The following is a 22,332-nucleotide window of genomic DNA, read 5'->3' as shown; positions in this document are numbered from 1 at the left end:
ATGTAGTGACAGATAAGGGAGGACACCTCCTAAGAACATACTGTACACACACACACACACACAACTGTACTACTTACACAAACTAACTCTCTCACACACACACACACACACACACTCTTCCTTCCCCTCCCCCACATCATGGCTGTCATCTCCACCTCAATGCTGAGATAATATTTGGGCAACGGTGCGTATGACTACTCTAGACCAAACTAGCCGCACCATCCCTGCATCCTCACCACCCCTGACCTAATCCTGTCACTGCGATTTAGCCACGGGGGAAGTGAAAAGGTGAAAGTGTAAAGGTGAACAGAAACTCGATGGTTCCCCAAAGGTCACTGTCATGACATTTTGAGATTTTTTCCTTAAGAGTAAAATCCTTGATCGTTATCATCACAGTCCATCTTTAAGATCCACTACACACTGACCTTGTTTTACATTTGGGAACCAAATCAATGAGAATGTAAGGAAATTGTTCGTGACTGTAATATCCTGTAGGCCTACAGATTACATCATCATCCGTCACAGCATCACGCTCAAATTCTAGTAGTATACGCTGTTCCAATAGTGCAAGTAACCTGCCCACCTGCTTTATGTCTGTCCTGACCTCAGGAATCCTTCCGCTCTCTCTTCAAACACCTGATGACTTATATTTTAATACCTTGCGGGTGATGCAGATGTGCTGCTAAATTAACCATGTAGCCTACCTGTGGACGTTGCCTGTCAGCACAGGAAGCCTAATAAAGGATGGATGTATTGGCCGGATGACAGGGTACATGATTTGGAAACCTAGCTACTAGTTTCAAAGCATTTGCAATGCAATGCACAAGACTTACCCATTTTAATACTTTTCTCATCCTTAGGTCAGTAGCGGACAACTACATTGTAGCGGTGACACAAGGGCAGGCACGGTGAATTTGCTAGCTAGCTAGAGTAGCTAACTCTTCGCCCTTCTGGACAAGCTGCCAATGCTGAAAGTGTGGTCGTGTGTTTACTGTTTACCAAAGAAAAGAGGATGAGCGTGGGAGTGTACATCCTGTGCCCAACCCACTTTAACTGCAAGTGACAGAAGGCTTACAGTGAGTTAATCAGCCAAGTGCTAATCTAGTTAGGAGATCAACAAATGAGTCCCGGCCAGAAGGAACCCAGGAGGACACAATGGACCAGGTCAGAGAAGGGTTGCGAGCACCGGACGGCAAGCTCGAGCACGACTTGCTCTAGCTACAATGCTAGATTAGCTACGTTACCTGCGACAGTATTTCTTTAAGGGAGGAAGGGCACAATAAATTTAAAAAGTTGTTAACTGTTGCAGATGCTGTAATACTGTGGTGAATCCCGATCCCAAAGCTACTTTGATTTTCCCCCAAAAAATTGCTAGCTAGCGTGAGCATTTAGCTCTACAAGTTGTATGGCATTGGCAACGGAACTGACGTTGGCACGGTGTATGTGCGAATAATACTGTAAATGTGGTGACCACAGTCACACTACCAGGGAAAAGTCACATTAATTGAGTAATTGTTTTTTACTAGATTCTATCTTGGCACATCTGGCCGCACGCTTTTAGCAAATCCCATAACCATACGCCTCCGCTGTCTGACAGTCACAAAGCCAGCGACGATTTCTTATGCATTAGACTCGCCTTTCTACTGCCAGCGCTTCTTCATTTCAGTCACAACTGGTGATTTTTCATCAAGTGGCTGTTCTTATTCTAGGTTTGGAGCCAATTTGACAGCAGCGTTATGCATGTGCACTGGTTACAGCCCCTGGATGATGTCTTGCCAGATGTCGATAATTCAACTTAAACTGTATTTAAATTGGGGCTGTGCCATTGCAATGAGACACTCAGAAACACTGATTAATGTTTTGGAAAGGAGTATCAGTAGCTGGTGTCGAGCAATGGTGGGAGGGAGAAAGAGAGGAGGCTCAACAACAACAGCAGGTGAAGCCATTCGCGCAGTCTGACCCATATCACTCTACAAGCTATCAGCTTCACTTTAATTAAGGGCTCATTTACCATACACACAGGTTGAATAACACATACACACACACACACACACACAAAGGTTGAGTGACATGCACACACACAATGACCAAAATACATATTTCACACACACACTGGCTTGTTTATACTTTTACATACTCTTGGGATCTTGGGGAAGCAGACCTTCAGGAAGTACTTCAGATGCAGCTTTCAGCAACACGCATCCTTGCCAGGAGAGGAAATAGATGTCAACTCGGACAAGTGGAGAGTGTTCATTGCTTCCGCTGCGGCTTCATGAAAGGTATCAAGACACAGAAACACACACAAGGGCTTAAACAAGCAAGCAGAAGGGGCACCCCATTGGCTCACTGGATAAATGTGCGTACCATGTAGGCAAAGGCCTTACCCCACTTTGCTGCATCTGTCTCTCGCCCTACATTTCCTGTCATTGTTCACTGTCACTATACAGATATTAAAGGCAGAAATTCCCCCCAAAATATATCTTAAACAAGCATGCACACACACTTGCAGGGGAAGATTTAAGGGCTTGCTCACATTTTCTCAAACTCCTGCAGTTTCACAGACCCACACACCACACTCTCGCCCCTTCACTCACACACACTACCCTCACCCCTCTTCACACACAAACTCACACAAATCTCTGTCTGTCGGCCACTGATTACTGCTTGTTGGCAGCCAAAGGATGATGAGCCCTTTGATGTCCAGACTTGTGTCTGTGTTTCGGTCGGTGCAGTGCAAATGGATAGGTAGACTGCTGTGTCTGTCATATGCACAGAGAGAGAGAGAGACATCAGTGATGAATTCAACAGGAGCATGAGGAAAGGGAGAGGAGAGAGGGAAAAAGGAGGTCAGTCTATGTGTTACTTCACAGAGCCAGTGTGAACCCCTGAAGGTTTTCTTTCTTGCTTCCCTGTGTATAGCAGGCAGAAGCACACTGATGTTTGATTGATGGGTGGAGGGTGGATGTAGGTTTGCCTTGTGTGTCGAGATTCATTAATCAAACTATCATTGACCTAGGTCATAACAGGTACAGTTGACTGTTAATCAGAGTGGTTTGTGGTCTATGTATGTTTAGATTGTTGTCCCTTTACTGTACTGGAAAGTGTAAAACACAAGATAAGGGTTGCCAGCAAAGAATAATCTATGTGTGTTTGTAAAGTGAGCTGTCCCTTATGGGAGCGGCCAACTTTTACTGTAACGACCAAAGACACAGGTCACAGGTGTGCTCCACACGCAATACCTGCTCCTCCCCCTGCCTGCCTCTCTCCAATTAGCCGTAACACTCAGGAACTGCAGAGTTCGGCTTAGGGCTAACCCTAACCCTATTTTGTAGAGGTTGGGGAGAAGAATGGGGTTGGGTGGTACAGTTGTCCGTGTGAAGCCTCTACAGGAGAGATTGAGCCCTGGGTCAGGCTTGGGGGAGTCTGAGGTAATTTCTAGTGGTGGTGGACTGTTGTTGTCACTGACGACAGCTTGTGGTCAATGCGGAGTGTGACAGCGGAGTGAGACAGCCCCCTGCTGAGTCTGTGTGAGTGTGTTAATGAGAGACCCCGGGGAGAGCTGTGTCTGCATGGACGTGTCTGTGGGGACCCTAATGAAACACCTCAGAGACAATGCTTGCACTCTAAACCAACACGACTCTCATTTGTCAGGCATGTTTCCATAAATACGGGATAAAAAAGATCCACCAAATTATTTTTTAGGTAAATGTGTGGGCATGTTTGGACTGTGGGTGAATATATAAAAAAAAAAATCAAATGTAGAAGTGTACGCCAAGCCAAAATGCTGTAGTTGAACGCCTGTGGGAGGCAGTCGCATATTATCCCACAGACGGTATGGACCGGGATTTAAGACTGTGCCGTCCTCACTGGGAACCCCTCGTGGCGTGCCCGGTGAGGTCCTAGACTGCCGAGCCTCACACACACAGACGGTGAGGCTGAATCGCCTGTGACACTTCCTGATATGATGTGATTAATGCGAGCGTGGAGGACAGAGGAGGGTGGGGTGGAGGAGGGTGTCTGGTGATGATGTCATGGTGTCTTAGGAAGCAGGATGGTGGATGGGGGAGCAGGGGGGGGGGGGGGTAAGAGAGGGAAGGCAGGAACGAGAGAGAGAAGCAGGAGGAGGAGGAAGAGGGTTCATACCCATTTGTGTCATGAATAAATCACAGTGGAGATCAGTTCGCTGGTTTTCCTAGGCTGGCAAAAGTAGGGTTTGGCCACAACCCCTGTTTCTGTGTAGCTCATCCAATTACTGTGTGCATCAGGTCTCCACGTTCCACAATATTCCATGTTTCTAAGACTGCGGTATCAATGTGCCCTATTGTCAATATCATGTAGAAAAAGTACATCGGAAATCTCTGACCTGTCAAATTACCATTCGGGGAAGGTGTTACATAAAGACGTGTAGGAAGATGTGATATGGCTGGAAAGTCAGCATTGAGATTACGAAATACAGCCCTTTCAGCATTGTAGGAGCACGCCACTACAGTAATGGAGCTGTAGGAGGACTAGGGAGAAATTGAAGTCCATTTTGCTCAAATTGAGGGTGCGGTACCATTAATTCTCTTAGACATCCCACTCCTAACAGCAGGGTGGGGAAAGACAGCCAATACTACAAGGCTGAGTTCTCCTTATATGGCTGGGACTGACCATGTATTTGGCTGTGTGTGTGTGTGTGTGTGTGTGCGTGCGTGGGTGCGTGTGCGCTCGTGTGTATGCGTGTGAGTGCGTGTGTGCATGTATATGTGTGATCCTTAATCTACACAAAACATAATTCTACAAGCTCCATATCCAAGCACTTAATACACTTCTTAAACCAATCTCTGTCAAAGTGCAAGGTAAGCACATAACCTTGGATCACAGCCTGTAGACCGAATCCTCCAGAGTGCATTGCAATATTGGCTGTATCCCTGTATTGACATCAGGACGTCCACAGTTTAGAGGAAAATGCCTCTTATCTCAGGGTGAAGAACATATTCTGTTCAACAAGTCTGTTTTTATGATTCATAAATGTTGAGCAGAGTTATTCAATATGGATTTGATTATGCCCGTTCTAAGCAGTGATGTCCCTGTCTAGACATTTTCAAATAAACTTTTATGCCGAGCAGCATCCATCTGTGTTATATTTTCAAATATCCAGATTTTAGAATTTCCATACAAAACATCACACTAATTGAGTTTGTACAGTCAAGCCATCCTTGTGTTTAGCCGGAAACCGCCTTTGCTATTGATGGGCTTGGGCCTTGTGACTTGATAATGCGATGACTCCGCGTGCTCCTTGGGAGATGTCTCTGAGGCACAGAAGGCGAGCTGAAATCGAGTTAACAAAGACTTCTGCTCCCTTTGAAATCGGCTCCTACGTTTGGTTTATGCAAATAATGGCTTAACAGTTTGAGACAGACATCACATTCTTATCAGATAACAAGGGAGGAAGCTGTCCTTTTGGCTGTCGATTTCACATAAATGTCCATCTTTTACGGCATTCTGTGTCGCGTAGGCCTGCTCTCTAAAAAAAAGTCTTCAGAGGGGATTTTCGGACAGGATCTTAGTGGGATAGAAGGGGACGAGCGGATTCAACTTCTATGGTCAGGATTTGCTTGATTATTCTGGCTATAATACCCACTAATGAGATCTGTCAAGCGGCTGATCAGTTGAATTAAGAAGAGACGACGGAGGGAAAAACACGTCTTAGCGTTTCCGAAGAGAGATGATTACGGCCTGTGTGACGATGTGAAGGATCTGGAGATCGCGCTCAGCGTGAGCACGGGCAGCCCCAAACTTAAGCTTGACAGGAAACGGAATGAAATACATTGCTGCCACAAATGTTGATTTCATCACGAGGCCACATCTTAACCGAGGCTTTTCTGATTCAGAATGATTAACTCTTTTGAGTGTGTGTGTGTGTGTGTGTGTGTGTTTGTGTATGAACTTTGAGCCAAGGCAGCATTAGGCAAAGGAGCTGCCTCAGGTTAATGTGGGAGTCAGTTGGCTGAGCGGTGAGGGAGTCGGGCTAGTAATCCGAAGGTTGCCAGTTCGATTCCCAGTCATGCCAACTGACGTTGTGTCCTTGGGCAAGGCACTTCACCCTACTTGCCTCGGGGGAATGTCCCTGTACTTACTGTAAGTCGCTCTGGATAAGAGCGTCTGTTAAATGACTAAATGTAGATGTAATGTGCGTCGGCAGCATATCACTCAGACAAACCATATAAATGATGACAGAGAGGCGCTTTCTTTCCGCTCACTTTCCAACAAGCCGATAAAAAGATGAAAACCGCATCAAGACAGGCTGTCTACACCATTAGCACACGCATCGATATCAACTGCAGTGTCATTCGTCCGATTCCTCCTGTCGGCAATAGTTAGCAAAGATTGACTTTAATGATACCATCTAAATATGACAAGTCACATAGCGAGTTTTGTTCAGAAATAGCATCTGACAAGTGCAGGACATGGTTAATTTGGAAGTCTTTAAAAAGGCCCTGAGATGCTGCATGGTTGGGTGACAGAACGGTGCCGTTAGCGTTCCATAGGGTCGTTCGCTCATGAAATCCACGGAGAATCTGGATCGCATGCCTCTGGAAGTTTTTTTTAGTCGCGTGTGTGAGAATCCTGCGCTACCTTTCCCCTCTATTTCGGACCTTGCGTCAGTCCTCTTACCGCCAGACTATATTTAGTTTATTTATATAAGTAATTGCAAAACATTTTTTACATACGTTTTTTGACAAGTCAGTTTAGAGTTAGTATTAGAGATCTCCCCCCTCAGTGCTGTTTTGATACTGGACCTGTCATACACCTGGAGCTCTCTTTCTCTCCCTCTCCTGTCCCTCCCTCCGTCCTCCTCTTATGAAGTAGCCTTCCTCAGGTGATGTTCCCTTTGAGGTCAGGTTCCATCTCCTAACACCCCCTAGATCTACGGCCTCCGGCTTCCTCCCTCCTCCTGCAGGAGGGGCCAAAGACCCGCCCCCCCTCAGACCACATACCCCTCATTCCCCTCCCTTCTCATCTCTGTCTCAGCAGCCAGCCTATCATGTTGCCCAGCCGACACCAGAGAGCCTGAGAACAGGCTTGGGGTTCCAGGGCTGCCGAGCGGTTCGGGGCTCTGGACGGCTCCGGGGGGAGAGAGAGTAGGGTTACACCGGCCCTCAGACTGGGGGGGGGGGGGCTGTTTGGCTCAACCAGGTCAACACTGAGGGTTGTAGAGGCGTAGGGGAGGTAGGGTGTACACACAAAACGACACACACATACACACACACACAACAGATGTGAATGTTCCAAGGAGGCTCTGAAAGAGGAAAGTAGCTTCCTCCCTAGAATCAATACTGCCAGCAAAAACGAGTGAGCTGAAACATGTAGCAGAGCCTTAGGATCCAGCACAACCAATGTCCGGTGATGGATGAAAAGATGTTTCAGGAAAGATAGAGCTTTGTCTTGTCTGTTCAACCCTTTTTTTTATTTTTTTTTTTTTATTTGCCCGTTGCCGTGGTAACGCAGACAGGAGACCTTCTAGAAGATCTCAGACTTGATAAAAGGGTTTCCACGTCTTGGCTGACTCACGTCTTGGGAACGACAGGTCTCTGGAACCTGTGAAGTGGCAAGCTGACTGAAAGCACACACACACACAGACACACACACACAGACACACACACACACACACACACACACACAGTGGAGGCTTACAGGGCAGGGGGAGAGAGGGCTACACCAAAATTACTTTCCGGAAAACACTCGAGGGAAGGAGGAGAGAGGTCCCAGGTTTGAGCTCCTTGATCTGCCTACGGAACAGCATAAAGGGACTGTTTGGACTGGCTGGGTGAGATCAAAGCTTGTGTCAGCGCAGGTTGAGTCGTGGGCCTGGTTTTTGCTCTATCTGCTTGCTGATTCGTCGTCAGCAGCCTTCCCCTGCATGACATCATCGTCGGGCTGGCCAAGCACAAAGAGGAGCCAAGAGTGAGACTCGTCTCTGCTGAGCGGAGGACAAATCGGAACATCCTCTCTCTTCCTCTCTCTCTCTCCCTCTCTACCTCTCTCTCTCTCTACCTCTCTCCCTCTCTCTCTCTGCTGAGCATGGAAGTCAGCAGGGCGTGAAATTTGTCCAAATTGTTCTGCTGCGATGGCAAGGAGGAACAGAGAAGAGCTTGAACTGGAGGATGGATGAAGGGATGAGAGAAGGTTGAGAAGCTGGGTGATGGATAGAGGACATGGAAAATGTTCAGCTTTCTTTCTCCCCTAACACCATAACCCCTGTTGGAGATATGATTGGGATATCTGTATGATAGATTCACATCTTAGCATATTGGTGTAATCTGTAATGTTTCACAACAATAGACTTTGGGGCGTTTGTCCAGATGGTGTCTTCCTGGTCTCCCCGGGTCACTTCCTGCCCTTGGGGCTGTCGTGCTGCAGCAGGAAGAATCCCTTGTGCTCCTCTGGCTTACAGCACCAGAGGAAAATGTCACCCGTCTTTGGGGGCGAGGGTTAGGAGGAAGTTGATTAATTAACCCCCTACTGTACACACACAAACACATCCACTCTGTACCTTGCCTTTAAGCAGCCATACCACAACCATGGCAACAGACCCACGCGGCTTGACGATGATTTAGTGCCGGTTATGGTGCTGTAAATATACACTCTCTGCTCTCGTTCGCTCTCTGCTCTGCCTCACTCTGTTGTTTTCTGTTCTTACTTCTCGCCACTCTCTGCCTCCCTCTCCATGCCTTGCTCTGCCTCCCTCTCCATGCCTTGCTCTGCCTCCCTCTCCAAGCCTTGCTCTGCCTCCCTCTCCATGACTTGCTCTGCCTCCCTCTCCATGCCTTGCTCTGCCTCCCTCTCCAAGCCTTGCTCTGCCTCCCTCTCCATGCCTTGCTCTGCCTCCCTCTCCAAGCCTTGCTCTGCCTCCCTCTCCATGCCTTGTTCTGCCTCACTCTCCATGCCTTGCTCTGCCTCACTCTCCATGCCTTGCTCTGCCTCCCTCTCCATGCCTTGCTCTGCCTCACTCGCAATTTTCATGCTTTCTTTTATCGCCCTCGTTCCACTTCCACCACCTCTCGCTCACTCACTCACTCTTGCTTCCGTCCACTCTCTCCCTAGGTCCCTCTCTGTGTCTATTCTTTCCCCCATTCCATTCCTCCCCCCCCCGTCTTACTCTCCCGCCCTCTCTCCCCCCATCCCTCCCCAAGTCTTACTCTCCCTCTCTCCCTCAATCCATCCTTATGCCTTACTCTCCCCCTCCCTCCCCATGTCTCTCTCTATGCTCTGGTCTCCGTGTGAGGGGCTCGCTGTGGGAGACAGACACAGTTCATTTCAGCCTGATTCTGCTCTGACAGCCAGGCTGACAGGCTGATCTCTCTGCCCTCCCCCCAGGGCACACAGCTGTGCCTTGGCCCTGCGACGCCTCCCTCCGCCTGGATACACCACTGGAGGTGTGTGTGTGTGTGTGTGTGTGTGTGTGTGCGTGTGTGTCTGTGTGTGTGTGTGTGTGTGTGTAGGAGTAAGTAAAAGGGTAAGATTGCCCGGTCACACCCAAAATCTTGACAAAAGTGATGTGAGGAGAAATTTCTCTTCGACACAAACACTTCTGTTCTTAAAAGTGAAAATCCACCGTTGTTGCCTCTGTTGCTTGGCTGACACACATACACACACACACCAACTTCCCGATACAGTCTGCAAAGCGTAACCTATTCCTCTTAGGATACAGTCAGTGCCAAGGCCATTAGCCTAATCTGAAAGACAAAACTGACTGGTTCTCCAGCGGACTGCACGAGAGAATCTGTCAGCAGTTTCAGCTCAGCCCCGCTGTTATCATCCAAGGCTCTGTGTCGTCGCTCTTTGAAGGCTGCTCCACAAAAGGGTTTATATCACCAATCCTCTAAACACCGCCATCATGGAGTTATTTCACTAAGACAAAAAACAGAGCAAGCCACTATCTGTCTGGTCGTAAGGAACAGGACACCGCAGGCATCAGTTAAATGGAAAAAATCAACATTTCTGCCCAAGTGCTGATTTAATTTCGGGGGTTCTTTTCAGGACACTCCTGGTTTGTTTTGAATGCTGGGGTTGCCATGATCTGATGCAGTTTGACACACATACCCAAATACTGAATTATGTTTCTATCTGATTTATTACCTGGTCATATTCTTTCTAAGACTCTAGCCTCAAGTCAAAATATACTTGATTGTATCCTTGAGCCTCTCTCACGTCAACAGCCTCATGAAATATAGATTTGGTCTGATCACCACAGGGTGAGGATGACACCCCCTCTCCTCGCTCTCTCTCTCTCTCGCCCTCTACATCCCTCGCTCTGAACAGAAACTAGTTGCCATGGCTACAATCATTAACACATCTGGCATGGTAATCTGGAACACACACACACGCAGAGACATTTTAGCCTAATATACACTCTCACACATACTGTGCACGAACACATGCACATGAAACACTGCAAAAATACAGTATATTACATGAAAAATTATATTAATTAGAAGACATTGACCTTTTCACAATGATATGCCATCATCAACGTTCAGTATTCATGACCGTACTGTGCTGTTTTAGGTTTTCCAAGTGGTAGGTCTCACAAATGGATCCTTTGTGACCTATGTTATTATTATAGCCGCAATACTGTATTTAACATAGAGTTACCTGGGCCAGTCAGGGGTAAGGATAAGATAGTTTGTTATCATTCAGTTAGGCTGGGTTCATGATTATGGACGTTTGGGAGGTTTGTTTACTGTGCTTGCCATTATAAAGAAATAAATATTTGTTGGCACCTGTGCTTTCAAACCCATATTCCCAATGTCCTGAGGCTGTCCTGGTTTAGAGCACTGCCTGTAACCCTCAAACCTTTACTCAGGGGTAACTCTAAACCCAGTCTAGCACTGTCCGTATACCCTGCCTGCCAGAGAGGAACACACCCTCACTCCTGGCTCCCAGAGATCATGACCAGCAGGCTCATCTGTCACAGGCTCGCCTCGCTCGCCTCGCTCGCCTCGCAGACAACACAGCTCAGGAAGCGGGACACAGCTAGCGACACTGCAGGCTCCCAAAGCACAGGCGCACTGACACATAGATATGAGCACACACACACACAACAATAAGGCTTTCGACGTATGACACCGTGTTGACACCTTTAATGAAAGTATTTGAAAGACACTGGCCCCTGAGGGGGTTTTAACAGGAAAGCTTCACGGTGCAGCTGTGGACGTGATGCTGTTCAGGAGACACAACAGCCTGCTGCTGCCCCCACCCTAGCCCCTGGGCATGCCCCCAGATCTGCCTGCATGCCTGGGTAATAATGATGTTTCCTCTTGCAAATGTTTGTGGTGGAAATACCAGAACTACCTGTAAGTTGTCACCAGGACTGGTTTGAGATGGGACCTGTGTCTGTGGCGGTGCTTCCCAGTTAAATTCAACTGTCACAACAAACATGAACACAGATGCAACACACACATACACCCTCAAGATCTTTTAGAAAATGTACACCATGTTCTACATTTTGTTTTGTTTTGACATGCACATCAAAGGGTTGTCTAAAGTAATTAGACGAGTGCTGAGTGAAGTGTTGTTAGAAATCCAAATTAAAACCCAAACATATCCAGACATGCAAACACCAAAATCACCATCCAGCCTCTTTCTTTAGTTTTATTTACATACAAGATGGGACTGTTATCTCCTTTCAAACTTATCGTCACAGAACTGGCAACCTAGACAGACTAATTGTCAACAAACCACGACAAACCCAGCTTTTTTACGGAGCCAAAAAAAGAAATGTTTTTGTTTTTTTAAAGACATACCTTCTTGCCTTTCTTCTTGCGATGTGCTGGTTTGCCGCTGCCTTTATCCTTAGCCTCCTCACTCATCTTGGGACTTAGAATCTCCTCCTGGCCAGCTTGTTATTCCAACATGTGGTGCTTTGGCTGTGTTGCTTTCTTCAGAACAGTTTCAAACCCCGTAGAAAAGTCCATTTACAAAAGGGTGGAATGTTCCACGGAGTGTGAGTGTGTGAGAGACTGGGAAGGCTGATGCTCCTTCGCTTACACACACACACACACACGCACAAACGCACAAACACACACGCGCACACACGCTCCGGTCCACTCCCACTGCTGTGCTGTGCGCTTGTTCTCTTCACCACACTCAGAGGCAGGGTGTGGAAGAAGGAGAGAGAGAGAGAAAGAGAAGACAGAAAATAAGGAGTGTGAGGAAGTAGAGGGAGATGATAATTGAGATCAGTAAAGACAGGAAGAAGAAGAGGGAGAAAAGATAGTATTCCTTTGAAGGTAGATAATCCTTTTTGGTCAGTGGATCTGGTGCCGCCTACCTGAGACTGGAGATAGAAGTCTACAACTCCCTCTTAATCTGTGATAGAGACTCTCCCAGCTACAGAGAAAGAGAGAGAGAGAGAGAGAGAGAAAAAGAGAGAGAGGCACAGAACGAGAGGGGCTAGTGAATGAGTGAGGGAGAGGGAGTTAGTGAGAGACAGAGAGCGCACGCAAGAGAGAGAGAGAGAGAGTCAGAGAGAGAGAGAAAGAGAGAGAGAGGAGGGGGCGTGATCCAAACAGTGTCAGAAGAAAAAAGAAAAGAAAAACGAAAGGTAGAGTGAGAATAACAGAGAAACAGACAGCCGAGTGACAGAGCAGAGTTGAAATCAGTGGCTGGTTGACTCCACGTTTGTCCGGGCTGTCACTAACACTGGGTGTCGTGGGTTGCTCCTCGGAGGGGCGCCATGTCGAGTGAGACACCCTGCTCTCCTGACACACTCACACTCCCACCTGGAGAGGACTGGGAGACGGAGAGATCTGGGAGTGTGTCATGAACACGATGCATCAGGTCCTTCCAGAAATGGAAATCTCTGTGTACTTGTGCCAGCAGGATCAACTTACTGAGGCTGGCCAGGAGAGGAACGAGGAGAAGGAGAGAAGGAGAAGGAGAACCTGTAATAGAACGGTAGTATAAATACCTAGAAAGAGAGAGAGAATAAGAGAAAAGGAAAGGGAGGGATAGGGAGTTAACCACACCCTGTTACCCCCCCAGGATCTAATAATCCTGCATTAACAGCTAATAAGACAGGAGAATGGAAGAGAGGAAGGAGAGAGAGGACAAAAAAGCTCTGGGTTAGACGGAGAGAAATGAAGTGAAAGAGAAGGAAGAAGAAAAAGGGAGGGGGGGAGGCGTGAAAAATACACAGAGACACAGATGAGAGAGAAAATGACAGAGTGAGACAGGGGAAGAGAAGGGGGGGGCACAGGGCACAGTAATGGAGAGAGACAGACAACCAGAGAAAACGGAGAGGGAGAGCCAGAGAGAGGGAGGGAGAGCGAGAGGAAGAGAGAGCAGGAGGGGCAAAGAGCGAATGATGAAGGAAGATCGAAGGAGAGCGAGAGAGAGAAAGGGATAGAGGGAGGGTGAAGCGGTCATAAAGGGATGGGGCTCGGTCTGTTGTGATTGTTCTCCGCCAGCGCGTGGTAAACAACAGCTTCTTTATCCCCAGACTGTGGGCTCTCAAATCTACTAACTGTACTACCCACCAGCCAGCCAGCCAAGCCAGGCAGCTCTGACTGCCTGCCACTGACCCAGCAGAGGGAGGCATCCCCAGCCAACACAAGGTGCCTGCCACCCCTCACAAGGAGCCCAGGCAGACAGTCACCACTCACACCACCATAAATACACATCTTCCCACCCACCCACATCCTCATCTCTTCATCCACCTGAACAACCCGGGCTGTCACTGACTGCCTGACCCCCCAACCTCCACTCCCACACACAGACACACACACACACACAAACAAACACACACTTTGGCCGAGTAAAGGAGCTGACATAATGCCAGCTAGCGAGCTACATTCAGGCCAAGCCCAAGTGATCTACTGGCAGAGAGGGAGAGAGAATGAGAGACAGAGAAAAGCAGAGAGGAGAGAGAGAAAGAGAGAGGGGGGTGGGGGAAAGGGGTTGGGTTGACTATAATTTTAGCTCCTGTCCTTAGCTGATCTGAAAATGTCATTAATTGTTGTGTCACTAGGGAGTGGAGATTATTCAGCCAGCCAGCTAACTCGTTCCACTAATTTACTAATATACTTTGTACTAGGAAACAACAATATGTAGGATATTGATACTAATCATGTTTAGTTTTGTATAAATGAAATGTGAGGTTGTGGTAAGATATGGTAACTTTACAGAGCAAGAGCAGTATTCAAATACGATAGTCTGATATAATAAGTGTGTACCCTCTTTAGTATCAATGTGTTTTAGGCTGGCATACCTACAGAATATCCCAATTCACCACAGGAAATATAAACGTTTGATAATCATTTGGCAGTTTACCTGTTACCGGTAGGGATTCACAAACACTGAATTGAAATGTGAAAGTTTGGGGATTGATCATTTCCATTTCAAAAGACGGATTTCTCCTCTCGTAGCAATAATCCTCCGAAAAACCGGGTGTGGTGGAACCACATAGTGGCTTCAGATAATGTAGCATTAGCAGGAGGGCGGTAGGGGGTTGAGGAGAGAGGGAGGGAGAGAGAGAGGAAAAACAGAAAAACAGTCTGGCAGACGAAGCTGAAGACAGACTGAGTGTGCAGTCTGCAAACATCCTTCGTAACGCTTCTCTCTGCTCTGTGGCAGTGGTTGAGATTATCTCCACCACACTCCTGCTCAATTTCCATTCAACCCATTGAATTTGAAGTGCAGCGCTATAATTACATGTCACCTGTGATTTAGAAACATCGACCAGCACACACACACACACACACACAAGTCCTTAATCTGTGATCAGAACTGCTCTTACATGCAGAACACACATTAACTCTAACGTGTCCAATTTTAGATCATCTGAAGGTGTTTCTCTGTGGAATGCTGACTGGTGTGGACGTGAGGGACTACCCTCCCTCCCTCCCTCCCTCCCACCCACCCACCCTCCCACCCTCCCTCCCTCCCTCCCTCCCTCCCTCCCTCCCTCCCTCCCTCCCTCCCTCCCTCCCTCCCTCCCTCCCTCCCTCCCTCCCTCCCTCCCTCCCTCCCTCCCACCCACCCTCCCACCCTCCCTCCCTCCCTCCCTTTATTCCTACTTCCACTCCTCTCCTCGTCTCAGATGGTTATCTCTCTCCCCTCTCCTGCCTGCCCTCTACTGATGATATCAAGCCATGACACAAACAAATCACACTCCACATGCACGTGTTGGAGCAGGCTTTCTCCATGTGGTGTTTGTCCTCTCTGTTGGTATAGCCAGTGTTTGTAGTAGTACTGATAGTCAACTCAAATCTGAGCACAGTGTACCGTAGAATAATAGCTTGTGGCAAAACTTTAGATTAAGATCACCGTGTAAGTACATATATACCAATGCAATACCTAGTCCTACTCCTAGACCACAGATTAGAGTTTAATTAGAACTTGATTTAGAATTAAGTGTTAATGGAGGAGTCTAATTCTGAGCTCAGGAAACTGGCCAGTAACGTTCAAATAATCGGACGTTTCGGACACATATAGGCTGGTATTTAAAGCTGTCCTAACAACCACAGTGTCCTCTCGCATTCATCATGTTTCGATCGAATCTTCTCGATCAATTCCTGGGTGCTGAAGCTGAGTGGGACTGACAGATGGCTAGCTAGGGGCTTGGTCCTGAAGACAGGGTCCCGAAGACAGGGTCCTGAAGACAGGGTCCTGAAGACAGGGTCCTGAAGACAGGGTCCAGAAGACAGGGTCCTGAAGACAGGGTCCTGAAGACAGGGTCCCGAAGACAGGGTCCCGAAGACAGGGTCCCGAAGACAGGGTCCCGAAGACAGGGTCTGCTCTGTGGGGGTTCATCGCCATCAAGACCCCATCACCAGAAATCAATCATCACCAAGATTAACAGCACACCCCCTGAAACCATCTCTAATGCATCACCACACCCATCAAACTCAATAAGGGCGTCAAGTACAAATACAATAACACACACGTCCTATGTTCTAAATAGCTCCTTTATAAAAACACTGTGTGCTCGAATTGATCTGAAATCTATATCTGTGTGTGGAGCTTGAGTCTTGATTCTCCATTCAGTTTGACCCAGACATAACACGTTATTTATGCAAGACTTTGGATAATTGCTCACCGCGTGACTGACTCCCCATTGGCTGAGAAGTCCTTGTTGCCAAGATCGAGTGCTGCATCTTGAACATACAGTACCTGAAACATTAAAGCATAGTATGTCAATTCATGAAATACCGCTCTTTTTAAAATCGCCATAAAAAACCTTGTGTCAAACCTTTTAAATCTGCCACGTTGGTATTTTACTGGCCTGGACATGTTCTAACTTACTGTAAGTTTGGCAGCGACAACGCTGTTCTTTTATTTAGTAAATGGATGGCTCATTGCGCAGTGCGAAATAGCGTTAATAATAAGGGGAGCGAGTCTTTGAAGATACAAAAGTGACACAAACGACCATAACAAGCTAAGTATTTGCAATCACTGTCAGTTGTAGTAGCTCGAACTGATTTGTGGTTTTCATCAATGAAATGAATGTTGTCTCTGGAGCTATAGTGTGAGGTTGCGTAACATAGGAAAATGGGACAGGAACAGTAAGTTCAGAACAGGAACAGGAAGTTCAGATTCATGTTGAGTGTAAGGCTCCAGGTGTGCCTATCCAAAAGTCAAATCTAAAGGGAATTCCCCTGGAAATTCACCGGCATTTTAAGCGAGGGTGGAGGATTGCAAATATAGATTTTTGTCTTCTAAAATGAGGCCAGGTAGACCCTTATCTCTCTCTGTCTGTCTCTCTCTCTTTCTCTCTCTTTCTCTCTCTTACCACCACACACACATCTACTAGCACATGTTCCTCTCTGTAGAGAGATATATGGAGTTAATTTTCTCTCTGTAGGGTCTGCTGAGAGTGGAACACAACACAGGTTCAACTCAGACCTACTTTCCCAGTAAGGAGGTCACTCCTGGACAAGTGTTCCCCCTCTGACAAAGAGACGTACACTCTAACTGTCAGAGGAACACCAAGAGGCATTTAGCTCAGGTCGCTAGGGGATTTAAACTCTCATTCAAACTGCATGATGAGATATTGAAAGGTACAGGAGGAGGGGAGGGGAGGGGAGGGGAGGGGAGGGGAGGGGAGGGGAGAGGAGAGGAGAGGAAGAGGAAGAGGAAGAGGAAGAGGAAGAGGAAGAAGAAGAGGAGGAGGAGGAGGAGGAGGAGGAGGAGGAGGAGGAGGAGGAGGAGGAGGAGGAGGAGGAGGAGGAGGAGGAGGAGGAGGAGGAGGAGGAAGAAGAAGAAGAAGAGGAGGAGGAGGAGGAGGAGGGACATATTCAAAGAAACCTGCGGCAATATTTTTGGTATTCTCTAAAGCCTTTGCTCAAGGCAGATTGATGAATAATAAGGTAACCATCAACTGCAGCTGGCATGCTCACAGAGGAATCTTGCCCAACTGGAGTTGTTTCCAACCCAACAAGAGTTGGATGACTGACAAGGGTCAAAATGTATTCTATTGTTGAAGTTATATAACTGAGAAGAACTTGTTATAGACACACACAAATGTGCACACGTACATTCCTCTGTGAACTTCAGAATTCCACATACATTATCTGCACAGTTTGGCTAAATTTTCCTGTGTTTATTCTCAAGAAATGGATCTATGTTTCAGTAGCTCATATATTTGTTCAGACAACATTGTTTTGTCGGGGTCTGTGGTGCTATATGAAACAATATTCAGAATGGCTGCTGTGTGAATATGAATACAGAATGCAAACATGACAAAGAGCAAGGCATTGATTTTTCGGTTTTCATTTCCCAATAGAAGTGTCACATGGTTTTATGTTTTAGCATTTCGAGGGACGCGATGTTTGGTGAGAAGCCAACTACCCTCGCTGGAACGTGTCAAATGTGATTATTCAAAGGAACTGGACATACATTTAAGCAGATGCTCTTATCCAGATCGACCTACAGTAAGTACAGGGACATTCCCCCCGAGGCAAGTAGGGTGAAGTGCCTTGCCCAAGGACACAATGTCATTTTGCACAGCCGGGAATCGAAACTGCAACCTTCTGATTAATAGCCCGCTTCCCTAACCACTCAGCCATCTGACTCCCATACACATTGTGTGCTGTGTACGTGTGTGAGATTAACTGTCCACAAGTGTACGTGCCTACTCACTTCCTGTGTCAGAGCCTTACATGCCTCTGCTGACTACGCAATGTCCCGCAACACCTCGCTTTTTTGTGTCAAAGCAGTTTGAAAGGAGCTTGACAGGAGAGAGGAGAAGGAGGATGAGAGGAGGAATGGAGAGGTTGAAAGAAGCGGGGAAAGGGGAGGGAAAAACAAGAATCATGTTCGAATGTAATTATTGGGACCGTAAAGATGACAGAAATATGATTTTTACTACACTTTTCATAGAACAACAATCTTCTGAAGTACCAGTAGACGATGAAGATGTCTCAGAGATCAATCACTGGAATGTCACAAAGAAGACAATTTAACTGGCAATCGCAGACCCCATTATGATTGTATGTGAGACACTGATTGACGATGGGCTGTTCCTAGCCGTCTAACTGTCAAGGAGAGAAATACTGTTATATTGCAAGCAGGTTTACTGCTATATTGGAGATATTGATTGGGGCTGGACATTGAACCATTCCTATGAAGGGAGTCAGGTGGCAGAGCGGTGAGGGAATCGGGCTAGTAATCAGAAGGTTGCTGGTTCAATCCCCGGCTCTGCCGAATGACGTTGTGTCCTTGGGCAAGGCACTTCACCCTACTTGCCTCGGGGGGAATGTCCCTGTACTTACTGTAAGTTGCTCTGGATAAGAGCGTCTGCTAAATGACGAAATGTAAAATGAATGAAGGTTCACTGGCTCCACAAAACTAGAAGAGAGAGAACTTGACACACCTGAAGTTCATCTCCGTAAAATAAGTAGTTTTCTTTTCTAGAGTGTAGCTGCTTTTATTGTAGATTAGTCGTTCCTTCCTCAGGGTGTCGTTTTCTACTGTTGGCTAGAAAGTGAGTGGGAGTTTTAGTGTTGAGTGATGGGATGGAATGCTAACTGCATCTCACGTCACGTGCCTCTCCAACTCTTGGCAGTCCCTCCTTCGCTTCACAGCTCCGCTGTACAAACAAATCATAACCAATAACAACAACCCTTTGTAACAAACCAAATCAAAACCTGGTGTCCCTTGTCAAAATACAAGTTCTGTGTAAATAATTGCCTTTGCACGAGGAGCAAGATCAGGCTATAGAGATCAGAAATGGAAAAACTAACTTTTCACATGTCAGTTATTAATGAAACTAAGAGTGTGATAGGGTGGTAGGGTGTTTTACTGTAAAGATTCAAGTCATTACAATGAACCCATTTTGTAATAGTAGGGCGTTCAATATTAAATATCACATGAAGAGCATTTGTGCAATATGATTATAGTTTCGTAGAACGAAACTGTAACCCGTGTTATTGCGTCAGTATTGCATTCTATATTGGGAGACAAAATATACCTTGTCACCATTACTCAGCAAATAAGCTCCATTATGTGCCATTACATTTTGCCATAACTTTATTTAAATCTCTGACAAATTACATTCGGCTGCTTGAGTGGGCGATAAATGGCAGTCTCCCCTTCCTGGAAAAGGAGGAGAGATGCGAGAGCTCTGTACACTATCTGGCTGTCTTTGTCTAAGGAAGGTGAAGATAATACCTCTTATAACAAGTACAGAACTTTATACACAAAAAAGGCAACTAAACTAAGGCTAACCCATCCAACAATCCACTCAAATTACAAAAATCCTAGGAGCATTTTCACGAGGCAAATTCTTCTTTTCCCGGGTTAGAAAATGTAGTTGACCAAAACATTTAGTTGGCTGTTTTCAAATGGCATCTTCCAGGTTCCAGGTTACACAATAGCATTGTGTGATCCTTATGTCATCAAATCAAACAGTTGATTTGAACAGTCTGTTAAACAGTTGGGAAAAATTTTTTGGTTGTCAATTCTTCAAAAGCTTCTCATTGTCTGTTGTTGTTTTCTTTACCAAAATAATCTTATTCTGTTCTGAAAACTGGACTTTGTCTAAATATCATTCTGAGTATATTCATGGCCAATCCAACATTTCAGGAGTGCTGGATTCTGCCTCTCTTATACTCATTAAACTTGAATCATCCAAAAAGACAGGTCATTAATTGAAGTTATGTAATACAGGTTGAAGACAGAAATCCTCACGGTTGGACCAATATACACCAGCCAGATTCAATGTCCTTGAGGGTTTAGGTTGGTTGAGGGGCAGTTCTATGGGCGTATGTGAAGCCCTCTGTGACATGCTTGCGTGTAAAAAGGGCTATACAAATACATTTTGTTTTGATTTGAATGTAGGTAGAGACACAAAAATTGATTTTTAATTACTGTATTAGCTTAGCAGTTGTGGCAATCGCAAAGTGCAGTGACTCAGTCTTTCCTTTGATCAAACACTCCTGTGTGACGAGCAGGCATTTCCCCAACCTCTCACACTCCACTCCCCTCTCCCACTCCACTCCTCTCCCACTCCACTCCCCTCCTCTCCAACTCCCCCCCTCTCCTCCCCTCTCCCACTCCACTCCCCTCATCTCCCACTCCACTCCACTCCACTCCACTCCTCTCTCCCACTCCACTCCTCTTCTCTCCCACTCCACTCCTGTCCTCTCCTCTCCCACTCCTCTCCTCTCCTCTCCCACTCCACTTCTCTCCTCTCCACTCCACTCCACTCCACTCCTCTCCTCTCCTCTCCCACTCCACTCCACTCCTCTCCCACTCCACTTCACTCCACTCCACTCCACTCCACTCCACTCCTCTCCTCTCCCACTCCACTCCACTCCACTCCACTCCACTCCTCTCCTCTCCTCTCCTCTCCAACTCCACTCCACTCCTCTCCTATACCACTCCCCTCCTCTCCCCACTCCTCTCCTCTCCCACTCCACTCCTATAACCACTCCCCTCCTCTCCCAATCCCCTCCTCTCCCACTCCACTCCACTCCTCTCCCACTCCTCTCCCACTCCACTCCACTCCTCTCCTATACCACTCCCCTCCTCTCCCAGTCCTAACCTCTCCCACTCCCCTCCTCTCCCACTCTTCTCCCACTCCTCTCCTATCCCACTCCACTCCTCTCCCACTCCACTCCACTCCTCTCCTATACCACTCCTCTCCACTCCACTCCTCTCTTATACCACTCCTCTCCTCTCCCACTCCACTCCTCTCCCACTCCACTCCACTCCTCTCCTATACCACTCCTCTCCTCTATTCTCCTCTATTCTCCTCCCCTCTCCTCCTCTCCTCTCCCACTCCTCTCCTCTCCCACTCCTCTCCTCTATTCTCCTCCCCTCCTCTCCTCTATTCTCCTCCCCTCTCCTCCTCTCCTATCCCTCTCCCCTCTCCTCCTTTCCCCTTCCCCTTTTCTTCCTCAGTCCACAGGGAGACTCATCTGACACCCCCCAACGCCCCTCACCCCCCCCCCCCCTCTTCCCCAATTCAAATCTCCATTATCACCTCTCTCTCACTCAACACCTCTGTCGCCATGGCATCCAGAGCAGGGACACTCATTTTTGGTCGGCTGGATCAAGGCAGGTCAGCAAACACATACAATTTCAGCTGGTGTTTTGAAAGCAGGCCCTCTCCTATCTGACTCCAACGGGTTGTGTTGTCAGGCAGACAGACAGAGAGAGAGAGAGAGAGGAGGGGAGAGAGAGAGAGAGAGAGAGAGAGAGAGAGAGAGAGAGAGAGAGAGAGAGAGAGAGAGAGAGAGAGAGAGAGAGAGAGAGGGGACTCTGGGAACTCAGATGGAGGAGAGTGGCAACGTTACCTCCTCATCCTCTCTCTCAAATCAATGCCTGGGCTTAATGTTTTTGCTGTTGTAGACAAAGGACTTCCTGTACGCAAATAAACCATTCGAGTGCCTAAATCCTTCAAATCTGCATTCTTATCCTGAACCCGCTTGACTGTTAAGTATACACATGTACACCTCCTGGAATTAAAAGCAGTAAAAGTGGTTTATGAGATCTTGTGTGTGTCGGTTGAATCATGAGCCAGTAAATTTGATAAAGGGCTTGTAAACACGAACTCACCCCTTGTCTTCGATTGTATCAGCTTGGTGCGTTGTCTGATCAGACAATGGCTGAGCTAAGTACGCATGTCTCAGTATGTTTGTGTCTTTGTTGATGTCATTCTCTTAGGGACATATCTATCATATACAGCTGAGACTATTGTTTGCGTCAGGTACAATTTTGTGATGCTAGAAAATACAGTGCATTTGAATTTGTTCCATCTTATCCTTGCCAGAACCCATAGACGGTTAACTTCACATTGGGATAATACCTTAGCAACTGTGAGCCAGTTTTCTAAATCAAGCA

At 47.0% G+C, this 22,332-nt stretch overlaps 1 protein-coding gene across 1 annotated transcript in view; it reads right to left on the bottom strand.

The window, feature by feature from the left end:
* Positions 1–12,464, bottom strand: part of ank3a (ankyrin 3a) — an 86,979-nt gene extending 74,515 nt beyond the window's left edge. The window contains exon 1 of the mRNA XM_067236045.1: positions 11,790–12,464. Within this exon, the coding sequence (XP_067092146.1) occupies positions 11,790–11,855 (66 nt within the window). The 5' untranslated portion in view covers positions 11,856–12,464. The remainder of the gene's footprint in view (positions 1–11,789) is intronic.
* Between the last annotated feature and the right edge of the window lie 9,868 nt (positions 12,465–22,332).

This window comes from Osmerus mordax, chromosome 5, assembly GCF_038355195.1.
Source record: "Osmerus mordax isolate fOsmMor3 chromosome 5, fOsmMor3.pri, whole genome shotgun sequence".
In the NCBI taxonomy this organism is placed as follows: Eukaryota; Metazoa; Chordata; class Actinopteri; order Osmeriformes; family Osmeridae; genus Osmerus; species Osmerus mordax.
Note: the sequence above shows the minus strand (reverse complement) of the source record. Positions and strands in the feature narration are given on the sequence as shown.